This window comes from Calonectris borealis, chromosome 33 (genome assembly GCF_964195595.1).
Source record: "Calonectris borealis chromosome 33, bCalBor7.hap1.2, whole genome shotgun sequence".
NCBI classification, from domain to species: domain Eukaryota; kingdom Metazoa; phylum Chordata; class Aves; order Procellariiformes; family Procellariidae; genus Calonectris; species Calonectris borealis.
The window spans coordinates 497,671-521,455 of record NC_134344.1 but is presented as its reverse complement, the minus strand read 5'-3'; the positions used below and the strand labels follow the sequence as shown (position 1 = coordinate 521,455).

General features: G+C 58.7%; 2 protein-coding genes across 2 annotated transcripts; one reads left to right on the top strand and one right to left on the bottom strand.

Annotated features, from left to right (window-relative positions):
* Nucleotides 1-1,657: 1,657 nt before the first annotated feature.
* On the top strand, nt 1,658-4,666 carry LOC142074180 (uncharacterized). The gene is made up of 3 exons (XM_075134692.1): nt 1,658-1,705; nt 2,653-2,783; nt 3,750-4,666. The coding sequence occupies exons 2-3, from the start codon at nt 2,678-2,680 to the stop codon at nt 4,664-4,666; spliced, it is 1,023 nt and encodes a 340-aa protein (XP_074990793.1). The 5' UTR covers nt 1,658-1,705; nt 2,653-2,677.
* Nucleotides 4,667-4,950: 284 nt separating this feature from the next.
* Nucleotides 4,951-22,294, bottom strand: LOC142074127 (uncharacterized). Its single transcript, XM_075134575.1, has 7 exons — nt 22,124-22,294; nt 21,138-21,715; nt 19,939-20,643; nt 17,094-17,108; nt 15,581-15,862; nt 13,651-15,371; nt 4,951-7,583 (listed from the first exon to the last, which is right to left on the bottom strand). The coding sequence occupies exons 2-7, from the start codon at nt 21,610-21,612 to the stop codon at nt 6,300-6,302; spliced, it is 4,482 nt and encodes a 1,493-aa protein (XP_074990676.1). The 5' UTR covers nt 21,613-21,715; nt 22,124-22,294; the 3' UTR covers nt 4,951-6,299.
* Between the last annotated feature and the right edge of the window lie 1,491 nt (nt 22,295-23,785).

Genomic DNA, 23,785 nt, shown 5'->3' with positions numbered 1-23,785 from the left:
GGATTCCGTCTTTCTAACGATAAACCTGCCTCCGGTTCCTTAAACCGCACCGAGTTGGGTTTTTTCCGTACCTGGATTGCGGGAAAGCCTTAGACACCGTCTCCCACAACGTTCTCCTGGAGAAGGTGGAGAACGGCTTGGACGGGCGTCCTCTTCGTTGGGTAAAAAAACTGGCTGGAGCCCCGAGAGTGGTGGTGGATGGAGTTAAGTCCAGTTGGTGGCCGGTCACGAGCGATGTTCTCCAGGGCTCAGGTTTGGGGTCTTGTTCAGTGTCTTCATCAATGATCTGGACGAGGGGATCGAGTGCTCCCTCGGTTTGGAGATGACACCGAGTTGGGCGGGAGCGTTGATCTGCTGGAGGGTGGGAAGGGTCCGCAGAGGGACCTGGACAGGCTGGATCCATGGGCTGAGGCCAACGTATGAATCACAGAATCATCAAGGTTGGAAAAGACCTCTAAGATCATCCAGTCCAACCGTCAACCCAACCCCCCCACGCCCACTACACCATGTCCCCAAGCGCCTCATCCACACGGCTTTTAGATACCTCCAGGGATGGGGACTCCACCACGTCCCTGGGCAGCCTGGTCCAAGGCTTGACAACCCTTTGGGTGAAGAAATTTCTCCCAATGTCCAATCTAAACCTCCCTTGGCGCAACTTGAGGCCATTTCCTCTCGTCCTATCGCTGTTACTTGGGAGAAGAGACCGACCCCCACCTCGCTACAACCTCCTTCAGGTCATTGTAGAGCATGGTGAGGTCTCCCCTCAACCTCCTCTTCTCCAGGCCAAGTGCCGGGTCCTGCCCTTGGGTCACCACAACCTTGGTGGAAGAGCGGCTGGAAAGCTGCCCAGAGGAGAAGGACCTGGGGGTGCTGGTTGACAGCCGAACATGAGCCAGCAGCGTGCCCAGGTGGCCAAGAAGGCCAACGACACCCTGGCCTGTATCAGAAGTCGCATGGCCAGTAGGAGCAGGGAGATGATCGTCCCCCCCGTGAAGCCGCACCTCGAATCCTGGGTTCAGTTTTGGGGCCCTCACCCCAGGAAGGACGTTGAGGGGCTGGAGCGTGTCCAAGAGAAGGGCAACGAAGCCGGTGAAGGATCTGGAGAACGTCTGATGTTCTCCTGAAGAGGAGCGGCTGAGGGACCTGGGACTGTTTGGTTTTACTTTTGATAATTAAAAAAAATGGTTTAGGACATGGGGGCATTTGACCTCGTTTGCGTCTTAATCTCGTTCTTGGGATCACATCGAAACCTCCCCCGACACTGGAGGGATGGAGAAACCTTTGGGTGCTGGGAGGTTGGGAAACACCCCCCCCCCCCCCACCACCCCCCCCACCCCAAAATACCCACCCTGGGGTGCAGCGCTGCTCCCCACCCCGGGTGGGTGCTCAAAATAAGGGGTTACCCCCCATTTTTTCGGCGGGGGGGGGGTGTGTGTTCAGAGCCCAAACCCCCACTCTGCCCCCCCCCCCCCACTCATTTGGGGGTCCGCAGGAGCTCTGCCCCGCTGCCAGCATCCCGTGGGGCGCAGGGCTTCCCACAGCCCCCCAAAATTCGCCCGCCCACCCCCCCCCCCAGCCGGCAGCTGAAGGGTTAAGGCAAGGCTGGAGCTGCGGGAGGCGGCTCCGGCCCGTGGATTCACTTCCTAGGTCAGGGGCGCCCGGTGCCACCGGGGAGACACGCGTGGGAGCCCCGGGAACGGCAGGGGTGCGACCCCCGGGAGCGCGGCCGGGCGGCGGGGGCGGGGGGGGACCCCCGGGAGACCCCCGCGACCCCCGGGAGCGCGGAGCGGGGTCAGGCTGCACTGGTGGGGGGACCCCCACGACCCCCGCGAGACCCCCACGATCCTCGGGAGACCCCCACGACCCCCGGGAGAGCGGAGAGGGGTCAGGCTGCATGGGGGGGGGGACCCCCACGATCCCCGTGAGACTCCCGGGAGCGCGGAGTGGGGCCAGGTTGCACCGGAGAGGGGACCCCCACGACCCCCGGGAGACCCCCACGATCCTCGGGAGACCCCCGCGACCCCCGGGAGAGCAGAGAGGGGTCAGGCTGCATGGGGGGGGGGGACCCCCACGACCCCCGGGAGACCCCCACGATCCTCGGGAGACCCCCACGACCCCCGGGAGCGCGGAGTGGGATCAGGCTGCATTGGGGGGGGGACCCCCACGACCTCCAGGAGACCCCCACGACCCCCGGGAGACCCCCCCCCAACCGCCGGGAGAGCAGAGCGGGGTCAGGCTACACCGGGGTGGGGGGGACCCCCATGACCCCCAGGAGACCCCCAGGACCCCCGGAAGCATAGAGCGGGGCTGGGCTGCACTGGGGGGGAACCCCCCACAACCCCTGCGAGACCCCCAGGACCCCCCAGGAGACCCCCAGGAGACCCCCAGGACCCCCAGAGCTGGGCCAGGCTGCATTGGGGGGATAAGACCCCCCAAAACTTCTGGGAGCCCAGAGTGGGGAGCCCCCCCATAGCCCCACTCCCCATCCCCAGGCCCCATGGTGGGTCAAGCCCCCCCCACCAGCCCCCCAAACTCCCCCAGGACCCACTGATTTGGGTTTTTTTTTCCAAAAATCCCTTTTTTAGGGGAAATTCTAAAACCCTAAACCCCGGAGGAAAGTGGGGTGATGGCTTTCGGGGTTGTCCCCTTTAGGGTTGTCCCCTTTAGGGTTGTCCCCATGGAGGTGGTGACCATGGAAGATGCTGCTGCACCTCTCATCCTGGTCCCGACAGCCTGCGGTGGGGACACCACGAAGAGGAACGGGGACACCGGGGTCCCGCTGGGTGAGAGTCCCCGGGGCTGGGGACAAGGCGGGGGGTTGGATGGGTGGCTGCGAAGTGGCTTTGGTGGGGACAAGCGTCTGGGGAGGCGTGGTGGTGGTGCCTTGTCCCTAAGGGCTCTTGGGCCGCGTCGTGTCCCCAAACGTTCTCCCACTGTGTCCTCATCCCTCCTGCCACCGTGACCTTATCCCTGCTGCCACCGTGACCCCAAACCTTCTGCCACCACGTCCCCATGCCTTCTCCCACCGTGTCCCCATCCCTTCTCCCACCATGGCCCCAAAGCTTCTGCCAAATTCTCCCACCATGACCCCAACCCTTCTCCCACCATGACCCCAACCCTTCTCCCACCATGACCTTATCCCTGCTGCCACCGTGATCCCAAACCTTCTGCCACCACGTCCCCATCCCTTCTCCCACCGTGACCCCATCCTTTCTCCCACCGTGACCCCATCCTTTCTCCCACCGTGACCCCAACCCTTCTCCCACCATGACCCCATCTTTTCTCCCACCATGATCCCAACGCTTCTCCCACCATGACCCCAACCCTTCTTGCACCATGACCCCATCTCTTCTCCCACAATGATCCCAATGCTTCTCCCACTGTGACCCCAACCCTTCTCGCACCATGACCCCAAACCTTCTCCCACCATGACCCCATCTCTTCTCCCACCATGATCCCAACACTTCTCCCACTGTGACCCCAACCCTTCTCCCACCGTGACCCCATCCCTTCTACCACCATGTTCCCATCCCTCCTCCCACCATGATCCCAACCCTTCTCCCACCGTGACCCCAACCCTTCTCCCACCATGTCCCCATCCCTTTTCAAGGTGGCTTCTTGATCCTCTGCTGGGACCATCTGGCTCCTGGCTGACCGTTTTCCTGAGCCATAGCTCCTGTGGTTCCCCGGCCCTGCTCCCTGTCTCCTTGCCGGAGGGGGCTGCTGGGGATGTTCTCTCTCCCCAACAGATCTGGGGTCAACCAAGGAGGAGGAGAAATGGCAGCCGGATGCTCCTGAGCAAGAGGATGCACTGGTGGAACCCCCAACCTCCAGCCAGCAGCGGTCCCCAAGGACCCATCTTGGAGGATCTCCACTCCCAGGGGTCAACGGGAGCGATGAGGCACCCAACACTTGCCAGGAATGTGGGAGAAGCTTCCGTTGCCGCTCGGCGTTGGTGAACCACCATCGGATACACACGGGCGAACGACCCTTCGGCTGCCAGGATTGCGGACGTCGCTTCAACCGTCGCTCCAACCTGACCACCCACCGACGCATCCACACCGGTGACCTGCCCTACAAGTGTCCCGACTGCGGGAAGAGCTACCGCGTCAGCTCCACCCTCTTACGGCATCAGAAGACGCACACGGACGAACGACCTTACCGGTGCGAGGAATGCGGGAAGAGCTTCAGGCACAGATCAACGTTGACCATCCATCACCGCGTCCATTCGGGGGAGAGACCCTACAAGTGTCCCGAGTGCCACAAGAGCTTCAAGAACAGCTCGGAGCTGGTGCGGCATGGGCGGATCCACACCAGCGAGCGACCCTACGATTGCTCCCAATGCGGGCGGCGTTTCGGTGACACCTCCCAACTGGTGCGGCATTGGCGGATCCACACCGGCGAGCACAATCACCCCGACCCAACCTGCGGGAAGAGCTTTTCCACCCGTCCCAGGCTCACCAACCACCGACTGGTGCACACCGGTGAGAAAGATTACCACTGCCCCGACTGCGGCAGAGGCTTCAACCGTCGTTCCAACCTCCTGGTTCACCAGCGGTCCCACCTGGAGCAGAAACCCTTTATTTGCCTGGATTGCCCCAAAAGCTTCACCAGCAGCACCCAACTCATCCAGCATCGGCAGATCCATAGCGAGGAGAAGCCTTAGGGTTGTGCCAGGCGCGGTAAGAGCTTTTGGCACAGATCCCGTCTCGTCTTGCTCTGGTCTCGTCTCACATCGCAAGAGGCACCAGCCAAAGACGGGGGACCACCCCACCGGGGACCATCCCCATCCTGGTGGCATCTCAGACCTACCTATACATCACGGTGGTCCCTGGTGGTAGCACCGAGGGGTAACCAACCCATCCACCCACATCCCACCAGCTATTATTTTTCTTTCCCTAGATGTTTTTATATATAAAGGGCTTCTTTTGGGGGAGGGTGTTTTTAAAAAAAGACACCCCCATCCTCAATTTTTTTGCCTTCGATTATAGATGAAGGGAGACCCATGAGCTTCACCCAAGAAAAGAGAAATCACGATAAAACGGGTTTTATCTAGGTGTCTCAGTTCAATTTCTTTATTTCTTCAATCCTATTTAGGGTCTTTTTAAGGGATGGGGATGGATCAAAAGAAAATGACGGCCAAAATAAAAGCGTTTGCGTGTTGGCATCGTGTGAGTATCTCTGTGGTGGTGCCAAAGCGGGGGCTGTGTGGGTGGAAGAGCCTTTTTTGAAGGGGAAAACTGAAAAAATTCCCCAATTTTGCAGGGCCGGGAGCATCTTCTGCGCCCAGAGGGTGTGAGACCCCCCCCAAGAAGCGGCTGCAGGGGTGGTGGGGCTGAAGTGGAGCCCCTGGAGCTGGGATCGGGCTCTCCAGCCCTCTCCGTTTCCCTTGGACAAGGACGAGGGTTCAAACCAAACCATGGATGAGGTTTATTAGGCGCCGAAGGTTATGTCGTAGGGGTGCAGCATCCTTCCAAATTGTGGACACCACGAGCCCACGTGTCCTCCTTGCCCTCCACCCATCGACGGAGTTGTCCCACCATTCCCATCCTTGCAGCACCATTGGGAAAATTCAACCTTAGAGTTGGCCAAGCCCCAGCCTAGATGAAAACAAGGTGGTTTGGGTTCAACGAGGCCATACCAAGGCGGCGAGTGGAGGAAAAGTTTATTGCCGTTGAGTTCTTGTTCGCTTTCGGCAGCACAAAGGGAGCAAGAGCAGGACTTGGAGTTGGGCTGTGCCCATCTCCATCCCTAAGATGTCGCAGGAGCCTCTTCTGAAGCCCTTTGGACAACTCAAAGAGTTTATTCATCCAAAGACGAACCGTAGATGGGCAGGGCAGAGGTTGCACGATGCCACCGAATAACATCACGTGAAAAAAAAAAACCAAACCACCTGTAAATGAAGAAGAATTCAGCCTGCTGGGTCCCAACAGGGTTGTGGAACCGTTTCCACCCCATTTCTTCCTTCCCGAAGAAGCTGAATCCCAAGCGGTGTCTTGAAAATCTTGGTCTGTGCCCAAATCCAACCACCATTTGGCTGTGGAAGAAGCCCGTGGTCCATATGGTGTTCCTTGATGCCACCAGAAGAAATTATTGGACCAAGCAGATGTGACTTTTTGGAGTCTAAAGCCAACGAGTCCGCTCTTCCTAACGAATTTCTGCCATTGGTCTGCGTCCCACAGCTGAGCCCATCTCAGCAAACGGATGTGCCTACCTGCATTCATCCAGGTCCCTATAGGAAACCAGGAAGATGTGGGGACCACCAGCCAGGTCTCTACCCAACGTGGATCACCGGATCTTTACCCAACGTGGGTCCTCCGATGGGTGATGAAGTTCGAACAGCGGATAAAGCTCTTCCCGCAGTCGGGGCACTCATAGGGCTTCCCTTCCCGGTGAGTCCTTTGGTGTTTAATCAAGGCAGAACTCACGGTGAAGCTCCTACCGCACTCAGGACACTCGTAGGGCTTCTCCCCCGTATGGATACGTTGGTGGGTCATCAGGTTGGAGCTGCGGTTGAAGCTCTTCCCACAGTCGGGGCAGCGGTAAGGTCTCTCACCCGTATGTGTCCGCTGATGCCTGATGAGGTCCGAGCTGTTCCTAAACCACTTCCCGCAGTCAACGCACCTGTAGGGTTTCTCCCCGGTGTGGACGCGCTGGTGGATGATGAGGCTGGAGCTCTGGCTGAACGTCTTCTCGCACTCCTCGCACTTATAGGGTCTCTCCCCGGTGTGGATCTTCTGGTGGCGGATCAAGTAGGAGCTGACGCTGAAGCTCTTCCCGCACTCGGGACACTTGTAGGGTCTTTCCCCGGTGTGGGTGCGTTGGTGGGACGTGAGGTTGGAGCTTTGGTTGAAGCCCTTCCCGCAATCGGGGCATTTGTAGGGCTTCTCGCCGGTGTGCAAGCGTTGATGGGTGATGAGCGTGGAGCTGTCGCTGAAGCTCTTCCCGCAATCGGGACATTTGTAGGGCTTCTCCCCGGTGTGCAGACGTTGATGGGTGATGAGATGGGAGCTACGGCTGAAGCTCTTCCCGCACTCCAAGCACTTGTAGGGCTTCTCGCCGGCGTGCAACCGCTGGTGCACCGCCAGGTTCGAGCTACGGCTGAAGCTCCGACCACATTCCTCGCAGATAGTTGGTCTTTCCTCCTCCGAGCTTCGTGGGGTGGGTTTGCAACCTCTCCCCGTGGAGCATCTTCTTGGCTTTTCCTCTTTGTTGACCTCCTGCCCCGTGGAGCATCTTCTTGGCTTTTCCTCTTTGTTGACCTCCTGCCCCGTGGAGCATCTTCTTGGCTTTTCCTCTTTGTTGACCTCCTGCCCTGTGGAGCATCTTCTCGGCTTTTCCTCTTTGTTGACCTCCTGCCCCGTGGAGCATCTTCTCGGCTTTTCCTCTTTGTTGACCTCCTGCTCCATGGAGCCCTTCAAAACAGCCTCTTCCGCAAGGTTCTGCCGGTGGGATTTCTCCTCCGTGTTTTCCATCCCCATCTCATCGCCTGCCGGAGGAAGGAACAAGGAGAGGAAGGAGATTTGCATCCGTGCCAGAGGGAAGAGGAAGGAGATCCTCCCAGATCCATCTCCGGGAGGACGGCGTCAGCAGTGGGGCTGTCCTGCAGCCAGAAGTGATGCTCGGCTGGAAGATGGAGAAGAAGAGAGGATGAAAGGGCGAGTGAATCCCTCCTCACCTGCCTGGGTATCTCGTAGCATCTCCTCTTCCTCACAGCCTTTTCCTCTTGATCTGGCCAAGGTTTGGGAATGGGAAATCCTGGTTTTGGGGGGAAAAACAAGCTGTGAGCGCGTTCCCCAGTTTGGGTTGTGGGTTGCTCCTGCCTAAATCCATCCCTAGCGGGAAGTCAACGGGCAAGACACCACCACCACCTTGTGTCCATCAAATCCTCCAAAACACCAAGACACAGCCCCAAAAACTCTCCAAAACACCAAGATGCAGCCAAGACGTGGGGGCAGCCTTATAAAATGCAAAGATCCATCCTCAAAAGGGAGGTGGAGAAGAAATAAGGAGCTTGTCCTGCTTAGGAAATATGGATATGGGAAGAGAAGGATCAGCATCATGTCCCTGCAAGCCCTGTCCCACCGGAGCTGGAGAGGGGACAAGGACAACGGCAAGGTCAGCGACGTCCCTAGCTGCGACTCAGCCCCAAAATCACTTGCTCTCACCCCAAAACCACCCAACGCGGCACCCAAATGGGGGTGGGAAAGAAACGGGACTGTGATGGACCACCCGGTTTGACCCAGAGAGGTGGGGGTCTGCAACCAGCCCCCCCTTTAGGCCATTGCCCCCCCCTGTGTTGCACAGAGGGAAACTGAGGCAGGGACCACCAACCCCAAAAAGGGGTCCCATAGGGCTGGGATCCCCCTTCCCTGTTACCTGGGGGGGGGGGAGGCAGAGCTGGGGCAGGGGGGCTGTGGGACACCGAGGCTGGGGTCCCCTCGCTACGGGGTGATCCCCGCTCTGGGCTCCCGGGGGTGCCAGGGGTCCCCCAGCTCCGGGCTTGCTGCTCTCGGGGGTCCTGGGGGTCTCCCAGGTCCAGGCTACCCCCTCTCTGGGCTGCCAGGGGTCCCCCAGCTCTGGGATCGCCCCTCTCCGGGCTCCCCATTTCACGTTCCCGGGGGTCCCGGGGATCCCCCCGCTCCGGGCTTGCCCCTCTCGGGGCTCCCCTGTGCTCCAGGCTCCCCCCTCTCCAAGCTCCCGGGAATCCCGGGGGTCCCCCAGCTCTGGGCTCGCCACTCTCGGGGGTCCCGGGGGTCCCCTAGCTCCAGGCTCCCCCCTCTCCGGGCTGCCGGGGGTCCCGGGGGTCCCCCAGCTCCGGGCTCGCCCCTCTCCGAGTTCCCGGGGGTTTCAGGGGTCCCCAGCTCCGGGCTCGCCGCTCTCGGGGGTCCCGGGGGTCCCCTAGCTCCAGGCTCCCCCCTCTCCAGGCAGCCGGGGGTCCTGGGGGTCCCCCAGCTCCAGGCTCCCCCCTCTCCGGGCTGCCGGGCGTCCCGGGGGTCCCCCAGCTCCGGGCTCGCCCCTCTCCGAGTTCCCGGGGGTTTCAGGGGTCCCCAGCTCCGGGCTCGCCGCTCTCGGGGGTCCCGGGGGTCCCCTAGCTCCAGACTCCCCCCTCTCCAGGCTGCCGGGGGTCCCGGGGGTCCCCCAGCTCTGGGATCGTCCCTCTCTGGGCTCCCGGGGGTCTCAGGGGTCCCCAGCTCCGGGCTCCCCGCTCTCGGGGGTCCCGAGGGTCTCCCAGGTCCAGGCTCCCCCCTCTCCGGGCTGCCGGGGGTCCCGGGTGTCCCCCCCGCCCGGGTCTCCCGAAGGCTCCGGGACCGGTTCCCCCCCCCCCCCCGCCCTTCTCCGCCGGTACCGGGCGTTCGCTGCGGGGCTGCGGGTTGACAATGGAGGCGGCGGCGGTGCCTGACCCAGGAAGGCCAACCCCCCGACGGGGGGGGCACCGCGGCCCTCCGGCCCCGCCGGCCGCGGCCCTCTGCCGCCCCCGGCCACCCCCCCCCAAAAAACCCCACTTCCCAGGGACCCCCCCATATCCCCCCAAGGGACATTTGCAGCTCAGCGCTGGAGCCCTGCGAGCTCCAAATATCCCCCCCTCCCTCGACCACCCCCCCAAAAAGCACCTCCCGGGACCCCCCCCAAGGAGTATTTGCAGCTCAGCTCTGGAGTCCTGCAAGCTCCAAACACCCACCCCCCCAAAAAACCACCTCCCAGGGACCCCCCAATATCCCCCCAAGGGACATTTGCAGCTCAGCTCTGGAGCCCTGCAAGCTCCAAATATCCCCCCCCACCCCCCCAAAAAGCACCTCCCGGGACCCCCCCAAGGGACATTTGCAGCTCAGCTCTGGAGTCCTGCAAGCTCCAGACACCCACCCCCCCAAAAAACACCTCCCAGGGACCCCCCAATATCCCCCCAAGGGACATTTGCAGCTCAGCTCTGGAGCCCTGCGAGCTCCAAATAGCCCCCCCTCCTTCGACCACCCCCCCAAAAAGCACCTCCCGGGACCCCCCCCAAGGAGTATTTGCAGCTCAGCTCTGGAGTCCTGCAAGCTCCAAACATCCCCCCCCCCCAAAACCCACCTCTCGGGGACCCCCCATATCCCCCCAAGGGACATTTGCAGCTCAGCTCTGGAGTCCTGCAAGCTGCAAACACCCACCCCCCAAAAAACACCTCCCAGGGACCCCCCAATATCCCCCCAAGGGACATTTGCAGCTCAGCTCTGGAGTCCTGCAAGCTCCAAATATCCCCCCCCTCGACCACCCCCCAAAAAACACCTCCCAAAGACCCCCCAAGGGACATTTGCAGCTCAGCTCTGGAGTCCTGCGAGCTCCAAACACCCACCCCCCCAAAAAACACCTCCCAGGGACCCCCCATATCCCCCCAAGGGACATTTGCAGCTCAGCTCTGGAGTCCTGCAAGCTCCAGACACCCACCCCCCCAAAAAACACCTCCCAGGGACCCCCCAATAATGCCCCAAGGGACATTTGCAGCTCAGTGCTGGAGCCCTGCGAGCTCCAAATAGCCCCCCCTCCCTCGACCACCCCCCCAAAAAGCACCTCCCGGGACCCCCCCCAAGGAGTATTTGCAGCTCAGCTCTGGAGCCCTGCAAGCTCCAAATATCCCCCCCCACCCCCCCAAAAAGCACCTCCCGGGACCCCCCCAAGGGACATTTGCAGCTCAGCTCTGGAGTCCTGCAAGCTCCAGACACCCACCCCCCCAAAAAACACCTCCCAGGGACCCCCCAATATCCCCCCAAGGGACATTTGCAGCTCAGCTCTGGAGCCCTGCAAGCTCCAAATATCCCCCCCCCTCGACCACCCCCCAAAAAACACCTCCCAAAGACCCCCCCAAGGGACATTTGCAGCTCAGCTCTGGAGCCCTGCAAGCTCCAAATATCCCCCCCCCTCGACCACCCCCCAAAAAACACCTCCCAAAGACCCCCCCAAGGGACATTTGCAGCTCAGCTCTGGAGTCCTGCAAGCTCCAGACACCCACCCCCCCAAAAAACACCTCCCAGGGACCCCCCAATAACGCCCCAAGGGACATTTGCAGCTCAGTGCTGGAGCCCTGCGAGCTCCAAATAGCCCCCCCCTCGACCACCCCCCAAAAAACACCTCCCAAAGACCCCCCCAATAACCCCCCAAAGGACGTTTGCAGCTCAGCTCTGGAGCCCTGCAAGCTGCAACCTTCCCCCCGGGGTCCCTCCCCTCCACCAGCCCCCCCAAAAACACTTCCTGGGACCCCCCCAAGGGATTTTTGCAGTCCTGCAAGCTCCAAACATCCCCCCCCCCAAAAAAAAAACCAACCACCTCCCAGGGACCCCCCAATATCTCCCCATGCTGAGAACTGACCGCTCATCACAGCAGTGAGACGCTCAATCACCCCCTGGGCTGGGGGCAAAATGCTCCCTGGCCTTTGGGACCCCTCCTGCACCCCCCCCCATCCCCAAATCCCCCCCGGGCCACGTCCTCATCCCACCTCCCTATCCCCACGGCCCCTAAAATTAGTCATTAATGACTCGCAGCAATTAAAAAAGTCTCTAGGAAGACCAACAGCTTTAGGAATAAACCATTTATTTCAGAATAATTGTCCAAGGCGTACAAGTACAATTTTCTGGATGGAAACAACAATAAATCCAAGAATTCACTACTACCGGGCTAAAATTAATGAAAATAATATATAGAATAAAAATTAAGAGGCTTGGAGCATTTCAAATTCCCCCATCGGTTCATCCTCTTTTAGCGTTGAGCGGTGCAAGCATCATCTGGACTAATAACCGAGCGTACGGGTGGGAGACCACCCTAAAATAGATTCCCACCACCCATGTTTTTTTTTTTTGGAACATATTCTGGAATTTGTCTGATTTTTTCTACTATCAGGGAGGCAGTTATTAAGGTTTAAGTTCTATTCGAGTTTTAAATTATATTAAAGGTTCTTGTCCCGGGTTTTAATAGCTGATTTAAGACGTTACCGCCGCAAAAAAAAAATCTTCGAGTAGAGAGAAATCCGTACCGAGAAGGGTAGGGGTGATGCGATGGTAAAGGGTAGACTTAGCTGATAGGTTCTTAATAAGCGGTAATTTGGGGCGCTGTAATTAAGATTGGGTAGTAAAGGTAGGAATAGGTAGATTAATACCCGTAGTGTGGCCATAAAAAGTCCCTATATGGAAAAAAAGACAAAGGTTGTAAACAGAAGCAGATGTTGATGAGCATCATCTCGGTGGGTTCATGGAGGTGTGATGGGAAATGACTCCCCCAAGGGAATTAAGGCACAGATTAGGGGTTCGGAAGGAATTTTTTTCACCCACGGACCCCACTTCTGGCTCTGGGGTGCAACCTTCAGCATCTACTGATGGCCATCCTTTCATTCCATGAGACGGACCATGGATCTGCCTTGGTGTAGACCCAAAGATGTCATGGGGTAGGTTCGTTCAGAAGCAGCATCTCACATAGTCAAGCGACGTCCACATTTCCATCAAGAGCAAAGTTTCCCAAGTGCCACCAGGCTTGTAGGTGACATTCGGTGGCATCATCCCAAGCAACTTCACGAATTTCAGCAAGTAGACGTCTGGTGGCACCTTCTCTTGGGGTTTCAGCTTGGCCCCACAGCAGGGAGGCTTCTGGTGGCACCTTCTCTTGGGGTTTCAGCTTGGACCAACAGCAGGGAGGCTTCTGGTGGCACCTTCTCTTGGGGTTTCAGCTTGGCCCCACAGCAGGGAGGCTTCTGGTGGCACCTTCTCTTGGGGTTTCAGCTTGGACCAACAGCAGGTAGGCTTCTGGTGGCACCTTCTCTTGGGGTTTCAGCTTGGACCCACAGCAGGGAGGCTTCTGGTGGCACCTTCTCTTGGGGTTTCAGCTTGGACCCACCGTTGGGTCTGAAGGCAACTCAAAGCCAAAGAAACGTCCCCTTGGGTTACCCCTAAAGCATTTAATAATAACGTGGTCACCGTAAATTGGATGTTCTCATTAAGGGACAGTGTTTGGGGTCATCCCCAACTTAAGTAACGATGATTGCAAAGGAATACGAAGACTTCACAGCGAGGTAGTCATCGCGTCTAGCTTATGTGGCATCAACACCATCAAGCACTCCCACCCCAGTCCCCAAAAAGGGGGCGGTCCCCGCGTGGGCACAAGTTGAGCCGAGGTAGGACGTGGCTACGGCGCCATCCCTCGTCAACGGTAAACGAGAAGGTGGGTCTAGTCTGGATCTCTTCGTTAATACCCCCTCGCTCCACCCAGTTTAAGGACCAGTTGGGATTCAAAAGTAGATGTTAACGATTTTTTTCCGAATCATTTAGAGACCTGCTTGGAGAAAAATGGGGGATGAAGTCAAGGGTGAGTTGAGAAGGACGGTTGGAGGGTTGGTTGTGATGAGTTTGGGAGGAGAGGGACTTGGAGACGAGGGAATAATATTCAATTTAAAAGCGAGAGCCGTCGGAGCCTTAGCCCAAAGGCACTCGACGTCAACGGGGTGAGAAGGATAAAGGTCGTGCTACAAAAAGATGGACACAGGAACCCCGTGCCACCAGTAATTCCCTAATACTGGGCTCAGATTGATATCTGGGGGTGCAAAGACTTACAATCAGGTAGGACACGGGCACATCTTTGGATGAGTAACTCGAACCAGTTGACGGACTCGGGGCATCTCAAATTCTTTTAGCGTGGAGCTGTGGAAGCGTCATCTGGACTCGTTAATTGATCATCACATCCCAGCTCTGCTCCCGTTCTGTCCCGGGTCTTTCCTTTCTGCAGGTGGTGCTGGGACGCATCACGTAAAGCAAGGTCAACCCTGGTCCTCCTGTGGATCTCCTGGTGCCTCGTACGGTGGGAGGCTTGGCGGAAGGTTTTTTTGCAGATGGGGCAGGTATAAGGTTTTTCTCCCGTGTGGATTCGTTGATGGGTGACGAGGAGAAAATTCGAGTGGAAATTTTTTCCGCAGTCGGAGCATCTGTAAGGTCTCCCCTCGGTGTGGAACCGCTGATGCTTCAGGAGTGCTGCGATGGCACCGAAACATTCCCCACAACTGGGACATTTATAGGGTTTCTCCTCGGTGTGGCTCCTCCGGTGTCTCCGAAGAGTTGAACCATCGTTGTAGCACTTCTCACAGTCGGGACACTTGAAGGGTCTCTCCCCCGTATGGATTCGCTGATGTTTCAGTAGGGTCGCGCTGTGGCTGAAGGTCTTCTCGCACTTGGAGCATCTATAGGGTCGCTCTCCGGTGTGGGTAGCCCGGTGAAGGACCAGAGCTGACTTTGCATGGAAGCTCTTAGTACAGTAGGGACATTTATAACGTCCCTCCAGGTGGGCTCCCTGAGATGTCCTCTGCTTCTTTGCCGTATGGATCTTCTTATGTTTGATGAGTCCGGAGCTGTCTGTGTAGCTTTGCCCGCAATCCATACATTTATACGGTCTCTCCCCGGTGTGGCTTCGCTGGTGTCTCGTAAGGTGGGAGCTCAACCGAAAGCTTTTATCGCAGTTGAGGCAGTTGTAGGGTTTCTCCCCGGTGTGGATTCTCCGATGGGCGACGAGATCTGAACTCATGATGAAGCTCTTCCCGCATTCGGGGCACTTATAGGGTTTCTCCCCGGTATGGACCCTCTGGTGAACGATGAGGGTCGATCTCCGGTTGAAGCCCTTCCCGCACACCGAGCACTTGAACGGCTTTTCTCCCGTATGGATCCGCTGATGAATGGCCAGGTACCGTCTCAAACTGAAGTTCTTCCCGCACGCAAGACACCGAAAAGGGTTGTCCATGCTATGGGTGGCTTCGTGGGCCAACAGATACGCGCTCAACCGAAAAGTCTTCCCGCAAACGAGGCAGACGTAGGGTTTGTGCCCGATGTGGATCTTCCGATGGGTGCTGAGGGTGGAGGTGAGACGGAAACGTTTCCCGCAGTCCGAGCACTTGTAGGGTTTCTCGCCCGTATGGATCCGTTGATGCCTGTTGAGAGCTGATCCAACTCGGAAACCCTTCCCGCACTCGTGGCAGGTGAAGGGCTTTTCACCGGTGTGGATACGCTGGTGGGGGATGAGGAAGGACCTCCGACTGAAGATCTTCCCGCAGTCGGGACAGCTATAGAGGGCCTTGTGCATGGCCTCTTCCGCCTTCCCAGCAATGTTCTTCCCACCCTTGCTGCAGCCGTAGGTTCTCTTCGTTGCACGACTCCCACGGCAGGCTTGCAGCCGTCTACTCTTTCTTGGTGATGGACGTCCATGAGAGTCATTGCTTGGTTCTTCAGAAGTTTGTGGTTGACTCTCATACTCGCACTGTGTCGTTGGGTTTGGCTCTTGAGGGATGTCCACCTCAGATGGGTCCCAACACAGCTCAAGTCCTTCTAGTTCCTCCAGACCATTTTCCTTCCCAGCCGCCATCCCGTCAGCTGTAGGAACGAAGATCCCAAGCCCAAGTCAGGACGATGCCTTTCCCAAAGTTCTTATGAAAGTTTAAAGCTCTGATGCCCAAATCTAGCCTGCTCAGCAGCTCCACTGGTCCCACAGGGTGGTGGTGGTGACCCCAGGCTACCGATGCAGCTCATGGGGCATGAGGACACAGGAAAAAGCCATGGGAAAGAGATCTATTGAGGGTTACCAGACAGAGAAGGTCCACGTGGACCTCTGGGCTGAGGAAGCACCACTGTGCCCTTCTCCTCCTCTGTTGCCCACCTGCCCAAGGGGCTTCTCCTCCGTGCCACCCTTTCCCACCACAGCCTGGGAAAACCCGGAGAAGAAAGAGGATGTGGTGATGGGGTCCCACGGTCACTCGCAGCCCACGGGTGGGATGGGACCGACCACCACCTCACCGTCTGTCCCAAAGCATCATCGACCACCAGCATCCATCTGGACCTGGTGGTAGGACCCAACCACCACCACCCTACCCCACATCTCCATCCCACCCCTGGGACCCTCGGAGCTCAGCCCTACGGCACAGCCCGTGGACATCCCACCCCACCCCACGCGGGAGCGGGGCAGAGAGGGGCTGGGGCTGCCCCGGTCCCCCCCGGTTACCTGCGGGATGCGGCGGGGGCAGAGCCCGGGCGGGGGGCGATGCTCCCGGGGGCGGGGGGCTGCGGGGCGCCCGGAGGTCCCCGTGGAGGCGGCTCCTCCCGTGACCCGGATCCAGTGAGTAGTGGAGCCGCCTCCTTCCTCCTCTTCCTCCTCCTCTTCCTCCGCCAGCCCTCCTCTTCCTGCTCCTGCTCCTCCTCCATCCTCCAACCCTCCTCCTCTTCCTGCTCCTCCTCCTCCATCCCTCCTCCTCCTGCTCCTCCTCCATCCCACCTCCTTCTCTACCCCTCCTCCTCCTCCATCCCTCCTCCTCCCTTCCTCCTCCTCATCCCTCCTCCTTCTCTACCCCTCCTCCTCCTCCATCCCTCCTCCTCCCTTCCTCCTCCTCATCCCTCCTCCTTCTCTACCCCTCCTCCTTCTCCATCCCTCCTCCTCCCCTCCTCCTTCTCCATCCCTCCTCCTCCTCCTCCTCCATCCCTCCTCCTTCTCTACCCCTCCTCCTCCTCCATCCCTCCTCCTCCTTCATCCCCCCTCCTCTTCTTCTCCTTCTCCTTCATCCCTCCTCCTCCTTCATCCCCCCTCCCTCTTCCATCCCTCCTTCTCCTTCATCCCTCCTCCTCCTTTTCCTCCTCCATCCCTCCTCCTCCTCCATCCCTCCTCCTCCCTCCATCCCTTCTCCTCCTCCATTCCTCCTGCTTCTCCTCCATCCCTCTTCCTTCTCCATCCCTCCTTCTCCCTTCCTCCTCCTCCATCCCTCCTCCTCCTCCATTCCTCCTGCTTCTCCTCCATCCCTCTTCCTTCTCCATCCCTCCTTCTCCCTTCCTCCTCCTCCATCCCTCCTTCTCCTCTTCCATCCCTCCTCCTCCTTCATCCCTCCTGCTCCTCCATCCCTCCTCCTCCTCCATCCTCCTCCTCCATCCCTCCTCCTCCTCCATCCCTCCTCCTCCTCCATCCCTTCTGCTCCTTTACCAAGGACCGGTGCCCACCCTTGGTCCCCTCTTCCCCCCACCCCCCAAAACTCATGGCATCCCCCGGGAGGGCCAGGGATGGAGGTGGCTCGGGTTGGGTTGGGGCAGCGCTGGGCTGTGGGCTGCTCTCACCCACTGTGGGTGAACCTGGAAGGGGAAAAGAAGAGGAAAACTGAGAAAACTCGTGGGTGGAGATAAAATAGTTTAATAAGAGAAGGAGAAGGAGAATCAGGAGGAGGAGGAGGAGGAGAAGGAGGAGAAGGAGGAGAAGGAGGAGAAAGAGGAGGAGGAGGAGGAGAAAGAAGGAGAAGGAGAAGGAGAAGAAGAAGAAGGAGAAGGAGAAGGAGGAGGAGGAGGAGGAGGACGAGGAGGAGGAGGATGAGGAGGAGGAGAAGGAGGAGAAAGAGGAGGAGAAGGAGAAGGAGAAGAAGGAGAAGGAGAAGGAGGAGGAGGAGGAGGAGGACGAGGAGGAGGAGGAGAAGGAGGAGGAGGAGAAGGAGGAGAAAGAGGAGGAGAAGGAGGAGAAAGAGAAGGAACAGGAGAAGGAGAAGAAGAAGGAGAAGGAGGAGAAAGAGAAGGGGGAGAAGGAGAAGGAGAAAGAGGAGGAGGAGGAGGAGAAGGAGAACGAGAACGAGAACGAGAAGGAAGAGGAGAAGGAGAAGGAGCAGGAGCAGGAGGAGTGATGCAAAGGCCACCACTCGCCACTTCCCACGGGGAGAGGGATGCCCAACCAGTTCCTGACCGAAAGCTGGCCAACCCCCCACCCCCAACCCCCCTCCTCGCCATTTTATTGCTGAGCACGACGTGATACGGCCGGGAAGATCTCATTGGTTGGGTCGGGTCATCCGCCTGGTTGTCCCCGCTCCCGATCTCTTGTGCATCCTCCAAACCTATTCCCTCTTAAATGAACAGGACGTGAATCTTTGGTTATGACCAAAATCCACAATATTTGATAGAAACGCCAAAAAAAAAAAAGAGGTATTTCTTCTATTCTATAAGGGGATATATACATACACACGTCTGCGTATGTGTGTGGAGATATATATATGTATGTGCGCTCGTACATAACGTAGGGAGCATTCCATACGTTCAATTTTTATTGCAGGGTCCTGGCTGGATTTTTTCTTCCTCCAAACCTCCCGAGGTTTTTTTTTTTTTGCCAAAGTTTCCCCCATCGGCAGCGTCTCCTTCCTCAGGGTAAAATAGTCCCCGAGCCGTCGGTGAGAGCGACTCATCCCTCCGCACTCATGGTCCGGTATCCCTATATCCCACCGGGAAGCAGGAAAGCCTCAGCCCTTGGTGAGCACCATCGTTGAAGTTCATCCTGACAGTTTGTAAGCAGGTAATAATTAACGGTACAGGCTTTTAACGAAGCGAGTGATGAACGGTGAGGAACATCTTAAGAGCGAACCGAATAAAACACAACACGATGATCACAGCTTGTAAAACAAGACCTGAGACGCCAACCAACATCCCACCAAAACGTCGTACCAACGCTGTCCATCAGTTTGTTCAACCTTGGGTCTTCTTAACGACCCCGCTGGCTAACGAGATTTTATAATCCCTTTGGACTCACGGCAACACCCTGGTTTTGCCAGGAAGGCAGCGTTTCTTAAACATCTCCTTTCCCTGGACCCATAAGTCCCCATGGAGATGCTGGAGCTCTTGGATGTGATGGTCCCATGTGCTGGGGTGAAGGAATCAGAATCATGGAATGGTTTGGGTTGGAAGGGACCTTTAAAGGTCACCTAGTCCAACCCCCCTGCCGTGGGCAGGGACATCTTCAACCAGATCAGGTTGCTCAGAGCCCCGTCCAACCTGACCTTGGATGTTCCCAGGGATGGGGCATCTCCCACCTCTTCGGGCAACCTCTAGGGTCTCACCACCCTCAGCGTAAAGAATTTCTTCCGTAGATCTAGTCTGAATCTCCCCTTTTTTAGCTTAAAACCATTCCCCCTTGTCCTGTCGCAACAGGTCCTGCTAAAAAGTCTCTCCCCATCTTTCTGATGAGCCCCCTCTAAGCGCTGAAAGGACACAACAAGGTCTCCCCGAAGCCTTCTCTTCTCCAGGCTGAACAACCCCAACTCTCAGCCTTTCCTCATAGCAGAGCTGTTCCACCCCCCCGCTCATTTCCATGGCCTCCTCTGGACCCGCTCCAACAGGTCCACGTCTGTCCTGTGCTGAGGACCCCCGAGCTGGACGCAGCCCTGCAGGGGGGGCCTCACCAGAGCAGAGCAGAGGGGCAGAATCCCCTCCCTCGCCCTGCTGGCCACGCTGCTGGTGATGGACCCTGGGATACCGTTGGCCTTCTGGGCTGCGAACGCACGTTGCCGGCTCATGTCCAGCTTTTCGTCCACCCCCAAGTCCTTCTCCATGGGGCTGCTCTCCATCCCTTCATCCCCCAGCCTGGATTGATACCGGGGGTTGCCCCGACCCGGGTGCAAGACCTTGCACTTGGCCTTCTTGAACCTCCTGAGGTTCACCTGGACCCACTTCTCCAGCTTGTCCCTCCAGGCCTGTTGACCGCCACCACTCAGCTTGGTGTCATCTGCAAACTGGCTGAGGGTGCCCTCGATCCCACTGCCTGTGTCATTGATGAAGATATTAAACGGTACTGGTCCCAGTACGGACCCCAGTGGGACACCACTTGTCACCGATCTCCATCTGGACATTGAGCCGTTGACCACTGGATGCGACCATCCAATCAATTCCCTCATCCACCGTTGAAGGAAGAGCCACGTTGTCCACGTACCCAAGGCACCTCCCGGTAAATCTCCTCCTTCTTTACGTCTATGCGCAGGCGCTCATGTTTAAAAGCAGAGAGGGGCTAAAAAACCCCTCATCCCCCCCCCCAAAAAAACATCGGGGGGCATTAACATCCCCCAGACATCTCTGAATTTCCCCCTCCAAGACCACCAGGCTCATGGGATAAGACCAAAGGGGTGGAGATCCCTACCTAGAAAGACCACAACCCCCTAATTTCGTGGCACCTCACCCCCTGGAGAAGCTCCCTGGCCCACCGGCACCTCCTCCAAGTGGGTCCTCTGATGGAGAAGACACTCGGCGCCCACGCTGAATAACTTCCCGCAGACCACGCACGCGTGGGAGCTCTCCTGAACGTGGATCTGCTGGTGCGTGGCGAGGTGGGAACTGCTCCGAAAGGTTTTCCGGCATCGCTGGCAGCTGTACGGCATCTCCCCGGTGTGGATCCGCCGGTGCAAGACGAGTTTTTGCTTCTGAGTAAAGGATTTTCCGCAATCCGAGCAGGAAAAAGGTTTTTCTCCCGTATGGGTCCTCCGATGCCTGGAAAGGCTGGAGTTCTGGGTGAAGCACTCCCCGCACTCGGGGCACTCGTACGGTCTTTCTCCCTTATGGATCCTATGGTGGGAAACGAGGTTGGAGAAGTCGTTGAAGGTCTTCCCGCAATCTGGGCACTTGTAGGGTCGTTCTCCCGTGTGATTTCTCTGGTGGCGTTTCAGGCTGTTTCTCCAGCAGAAGGTCTTCCCGCATTCTGGGCATTTATGGGTCTTCTGCTTGGCACGGGCCACCGGTTTGCTCGGGGTTGCGTGGGGATCCTTCACGCCACCCCCTTGTCTCGTCGGTGGCTGCTCCTTCTTGCTCTCCAACTTCTCCTCCGGCACCCGGGGTGGTTGTCCTGGTTCCGTCTGGGCGCTCTCGGTGCCTGCTCGAGAAAGACAAAGCCATCGCACCAACTCGGATGAGCGGAGCAGAAGAGGGGGACAGGACCTCCACGAGCAAGGATGGAGGAGAACCCCAAATATCTGTTGATGTAATGCAAGTTGGGAAGAGGGGGTTTGCAGTGGTGGAGGATGGGTGAAGAGAGGCCTCCATGTCCCCGAATGAACCTGGGAAATGTTCTCGGAGACCCTTTGCTAGCACCAAGACTGACTCATGAACCCCCCTGCACGGAGGAGTTTCCTCCAGCGCAGTTCCGTTAGTTGGAGGTCTCCAGTCCAACCTCCTCCTCAGACCAGGACCATCCCCACCCATAGTTCAATCCAACCTGGTGACAGAGCAAATCCATCCCCGGGGACATCTCCCACCCCATCACTGCTACCACGCTGGGAGCAGGAATCCCAACACAGCCCCACCACGTGCTTCTTCCACCCACAGCTCCATGGGACATCTCCCTCTAAGCCCTCTCCAAGGACTCACCATCATGAAGGACTTGCTGATGTCTCATGAGGTGAGACCTCTTCCGGAAGGTCTTCTCGCAGTGCGAGCAGGCGTACGGTCTCTCTCCGGTGTGGATGCGTTGGTGGGTGATGAGATCCGAGCGCCAGGAGAAGCGTTTCCCGCACGTGGTACAGAGAAAGGGCTTCTCCTTGGTGTGTGTCCTCCAGTGACGCAGGAGGACCACGCTCTGCGTGAAGCTCTTCCCGCAATCCAAGCATTTGAAGGGCTTTTCTCCCGTGTGGATCCGTCGGTGCCGGGTCAGGCTGCTCCCCCAGGTGAAGATCTTCTTGCAGTCCGCACATTTGTACACCTTCCCTCTGGACCTACTCCTTGGTTGGGTTGAGTCTTCTTGAAGGTCTTCAGCGTACGTCCCTTTGAAAGAGCATTTTCGGGGTCTTCTTGGTACTTGGCTACCTCGCTTCTCATCTGGCTGGTGTTGAACATCATGGTCCATGTCCACCTTGGGGTTCTGGGTTCTTCTCTTGGACCTTCCAGCTTCACTCTGTCCTCTTCCATGGGTTGGGACTCCTTCTTCTTCTCCTTGTCTGTCCCATCACCTGTTGGGAGACCAAAGCGGGTCATTTGCTGTGCGTTAAAGATGTTAAAAGCAGCCGTCCCCTCCAGCAGCTCCAGCCCAGACCAGTACCACCCAGTAAGGTGCTGCCCAGCTACTGGAACCCTTCCAGCAAGACCTCCACCCACTCCAGTAGCTGCACTGGGATCCCAGTTCACCCCAGTAGCTGACACCACAGATCAGGGGTGCCTCCTGTAGTTGACCCATTCACACCAGTCCCTTCCAGTAACTAACACTGGGTCCAGAAATAGTTAAGAAAAAGATCGGATAACGAAGACGGGTCAAACCGCGATGACCAACGCATAGACCCACCCCCTCGTCCTACACCACCAGCCCCTTTTACACCCTTTTTTTATCTGACCCCCCCTTTTCTCCCCTCCCTGCTTATCACCTCCTCCCCCCTCCGCCTCCTTATCAGCTGCGAAGCTCTTGGTAGAAGCCCACCCGTTAACGAGGTTTGTTTCTGCTTAGCCTCTTCGTTAAGGCTAATTGGGCAGGTTTTATGCCTCTTGCCTGCTTGTCTCCCTCCCTTTCCTTATCCTCCTTCTCACACCCCGCACGGCCTTGCCCGTTAGCGCCAGTAACGAGGTTTGCTCTTATCGCCACCTCCCTTATCGTGGTGTGGGGCGGGTTTGTCCCTGGATGTTCTTGTTGATGGCTTCTTGGTCCAAATACTCTTAAAGGAGACGTCTGTTGGGGTGCCTGGGGGACCTGCAGGCAGAGGAGCGGTGGAAAGAGGAAGGGGAGCTATTGAAATTTGGGGGGGCAGAAGGTCCTTACCTGGGGACGACACGCTCTGGTGGCTCTTCTCTTGCATGACATGGTCATGGGAAGAACATCGGTCCATGTGTCACCCTACGGCCGGGCAAGGCTGGTGAAGCCCCATCCCCTTGGGTGACGTTGAAGATTCAACTGGGGAGGCTTCAGAGCCTCCCCCCAAGTTATTTGGGGGGGGGATACCCGGACTCCTCCATGGCCTTATTTAGGGGAGAACTGGAGGACGTGCGGGGAGATCCCAGCTCCAGGCAACAATCGATGGGCACCGGTGTCCCCCCACCTGGGGGGTGCAGCATCACCCGCAGCCCCGGCGGGGACCACCTACACCGGGCACAAAGCAGTAAGAAGCTGTGCTGGGTCTTGGGGTGGGGGGGGTCCTTCTTCCTGACCCCCTCCCCAGACCACCCCGTCACCTGTGGGGTGCTGCCCTGGACACCCCCATTTCCCTGCGGGTGCTACCCCAGGGTCCCCCGTTACCTTCAGGGTGCTACCCAGGACCCCCCCATTACTTACAGGGGGCTGCCAGGGACCCCCCCCACATTCCCTGCGGCCACTGCCTGGGACCCCCCCATTCCCTCTGGGTGCTGCCCCGGGGTCCCCCATTATCACCAGCTGCTGCCCGGGACCCCCCGATACCTGTGGGTGCTATCCCGGGGTCCCTCGTTCCCTGTGGACTCTGCCCGGGACACCCCCCCCCCGTTACCATCAGGGCTCTGCCCAGCACCCCCCGGTACCTACAGGGCGCTACCCGGGACCCCCCCGTGCTCTACGGGCGCTCCCCGGGACCCCCCCGTGCCCTACGGGCGCTCCCCGAGACCCCCCCGGCACCTACGGGGCACTGCCCGGGACCCCCCGTACCCTACGGGCGCTACCCGGGACCCCTCCGGTCCCTGCAGCCGCTCCCCGAGACCCCCCCGGTACCTACGGGGCACTGACCGGGACCCCCCCGGTACCTGCGGGCACTGCCCGGGACCCCCCCGTACCCTACGGTCGCTCCCCGAGACCCCCCCGGTACCTACGGGGCACTGACCGGGACCGCCCCGGTCCCTGCAGCCGCTCCCCGAGACCCCCCCGGTACCTACGGGGCACTGACCGGGACCGCCCCGGTCCCTGCAGCCGCTCCCCGAGACCCCCCCGGTACCTGCAGGTGCTGTCCGGGACCCCCCCGGTACCTACGGGCACCGCCCGGGACCCCCCCCGTACCCTACGGGCGCTGCCCGGGACCCCCCCGGTCCCTGCAGCCGCTGCCCGGGACCCCCCGCCCGGTACCTGCCGC

Bases quoted from the DNA above. Each gene is read 5' to 3' on its own strand.
- LOC142074127 (XM_075134575.1), bottom strand. From the start codon at position 21,612: ATGGACCATGATGTTCAACACCAGCCAGATGAGAAGCGAGGTAGCCAA. The intron at 20,644-21,137 runs GTGAGTCCTTGG...TTTCTCGAGCAG, and splicing joins TCAGCAAGTCCTTCATGATG to GCACCGAGAGCGCCCAGACG. The intron at 7,584-13,650 runs TAAAAGAATTTG...CACTGCTGACGC, and splicing joins ACGCTTCCACAGCTCCACGC to CGTCCTCCCGGAGATGGATC.
- LOC142074180 (XM_075134692.1), top strand. From the start codon at position 2,678: ATGGAGGTGGTGACCATGGAAGATGCTGCTGCACCTCTCATCCTGGTC. The intron at 2,784-3,749 runs GTGAGAGTCCCC...TCTCCCCAACAG, and splicing joins GGACACCGGGGTCCCGCTGG to ATCTGGGGTCAACCAAGGAG.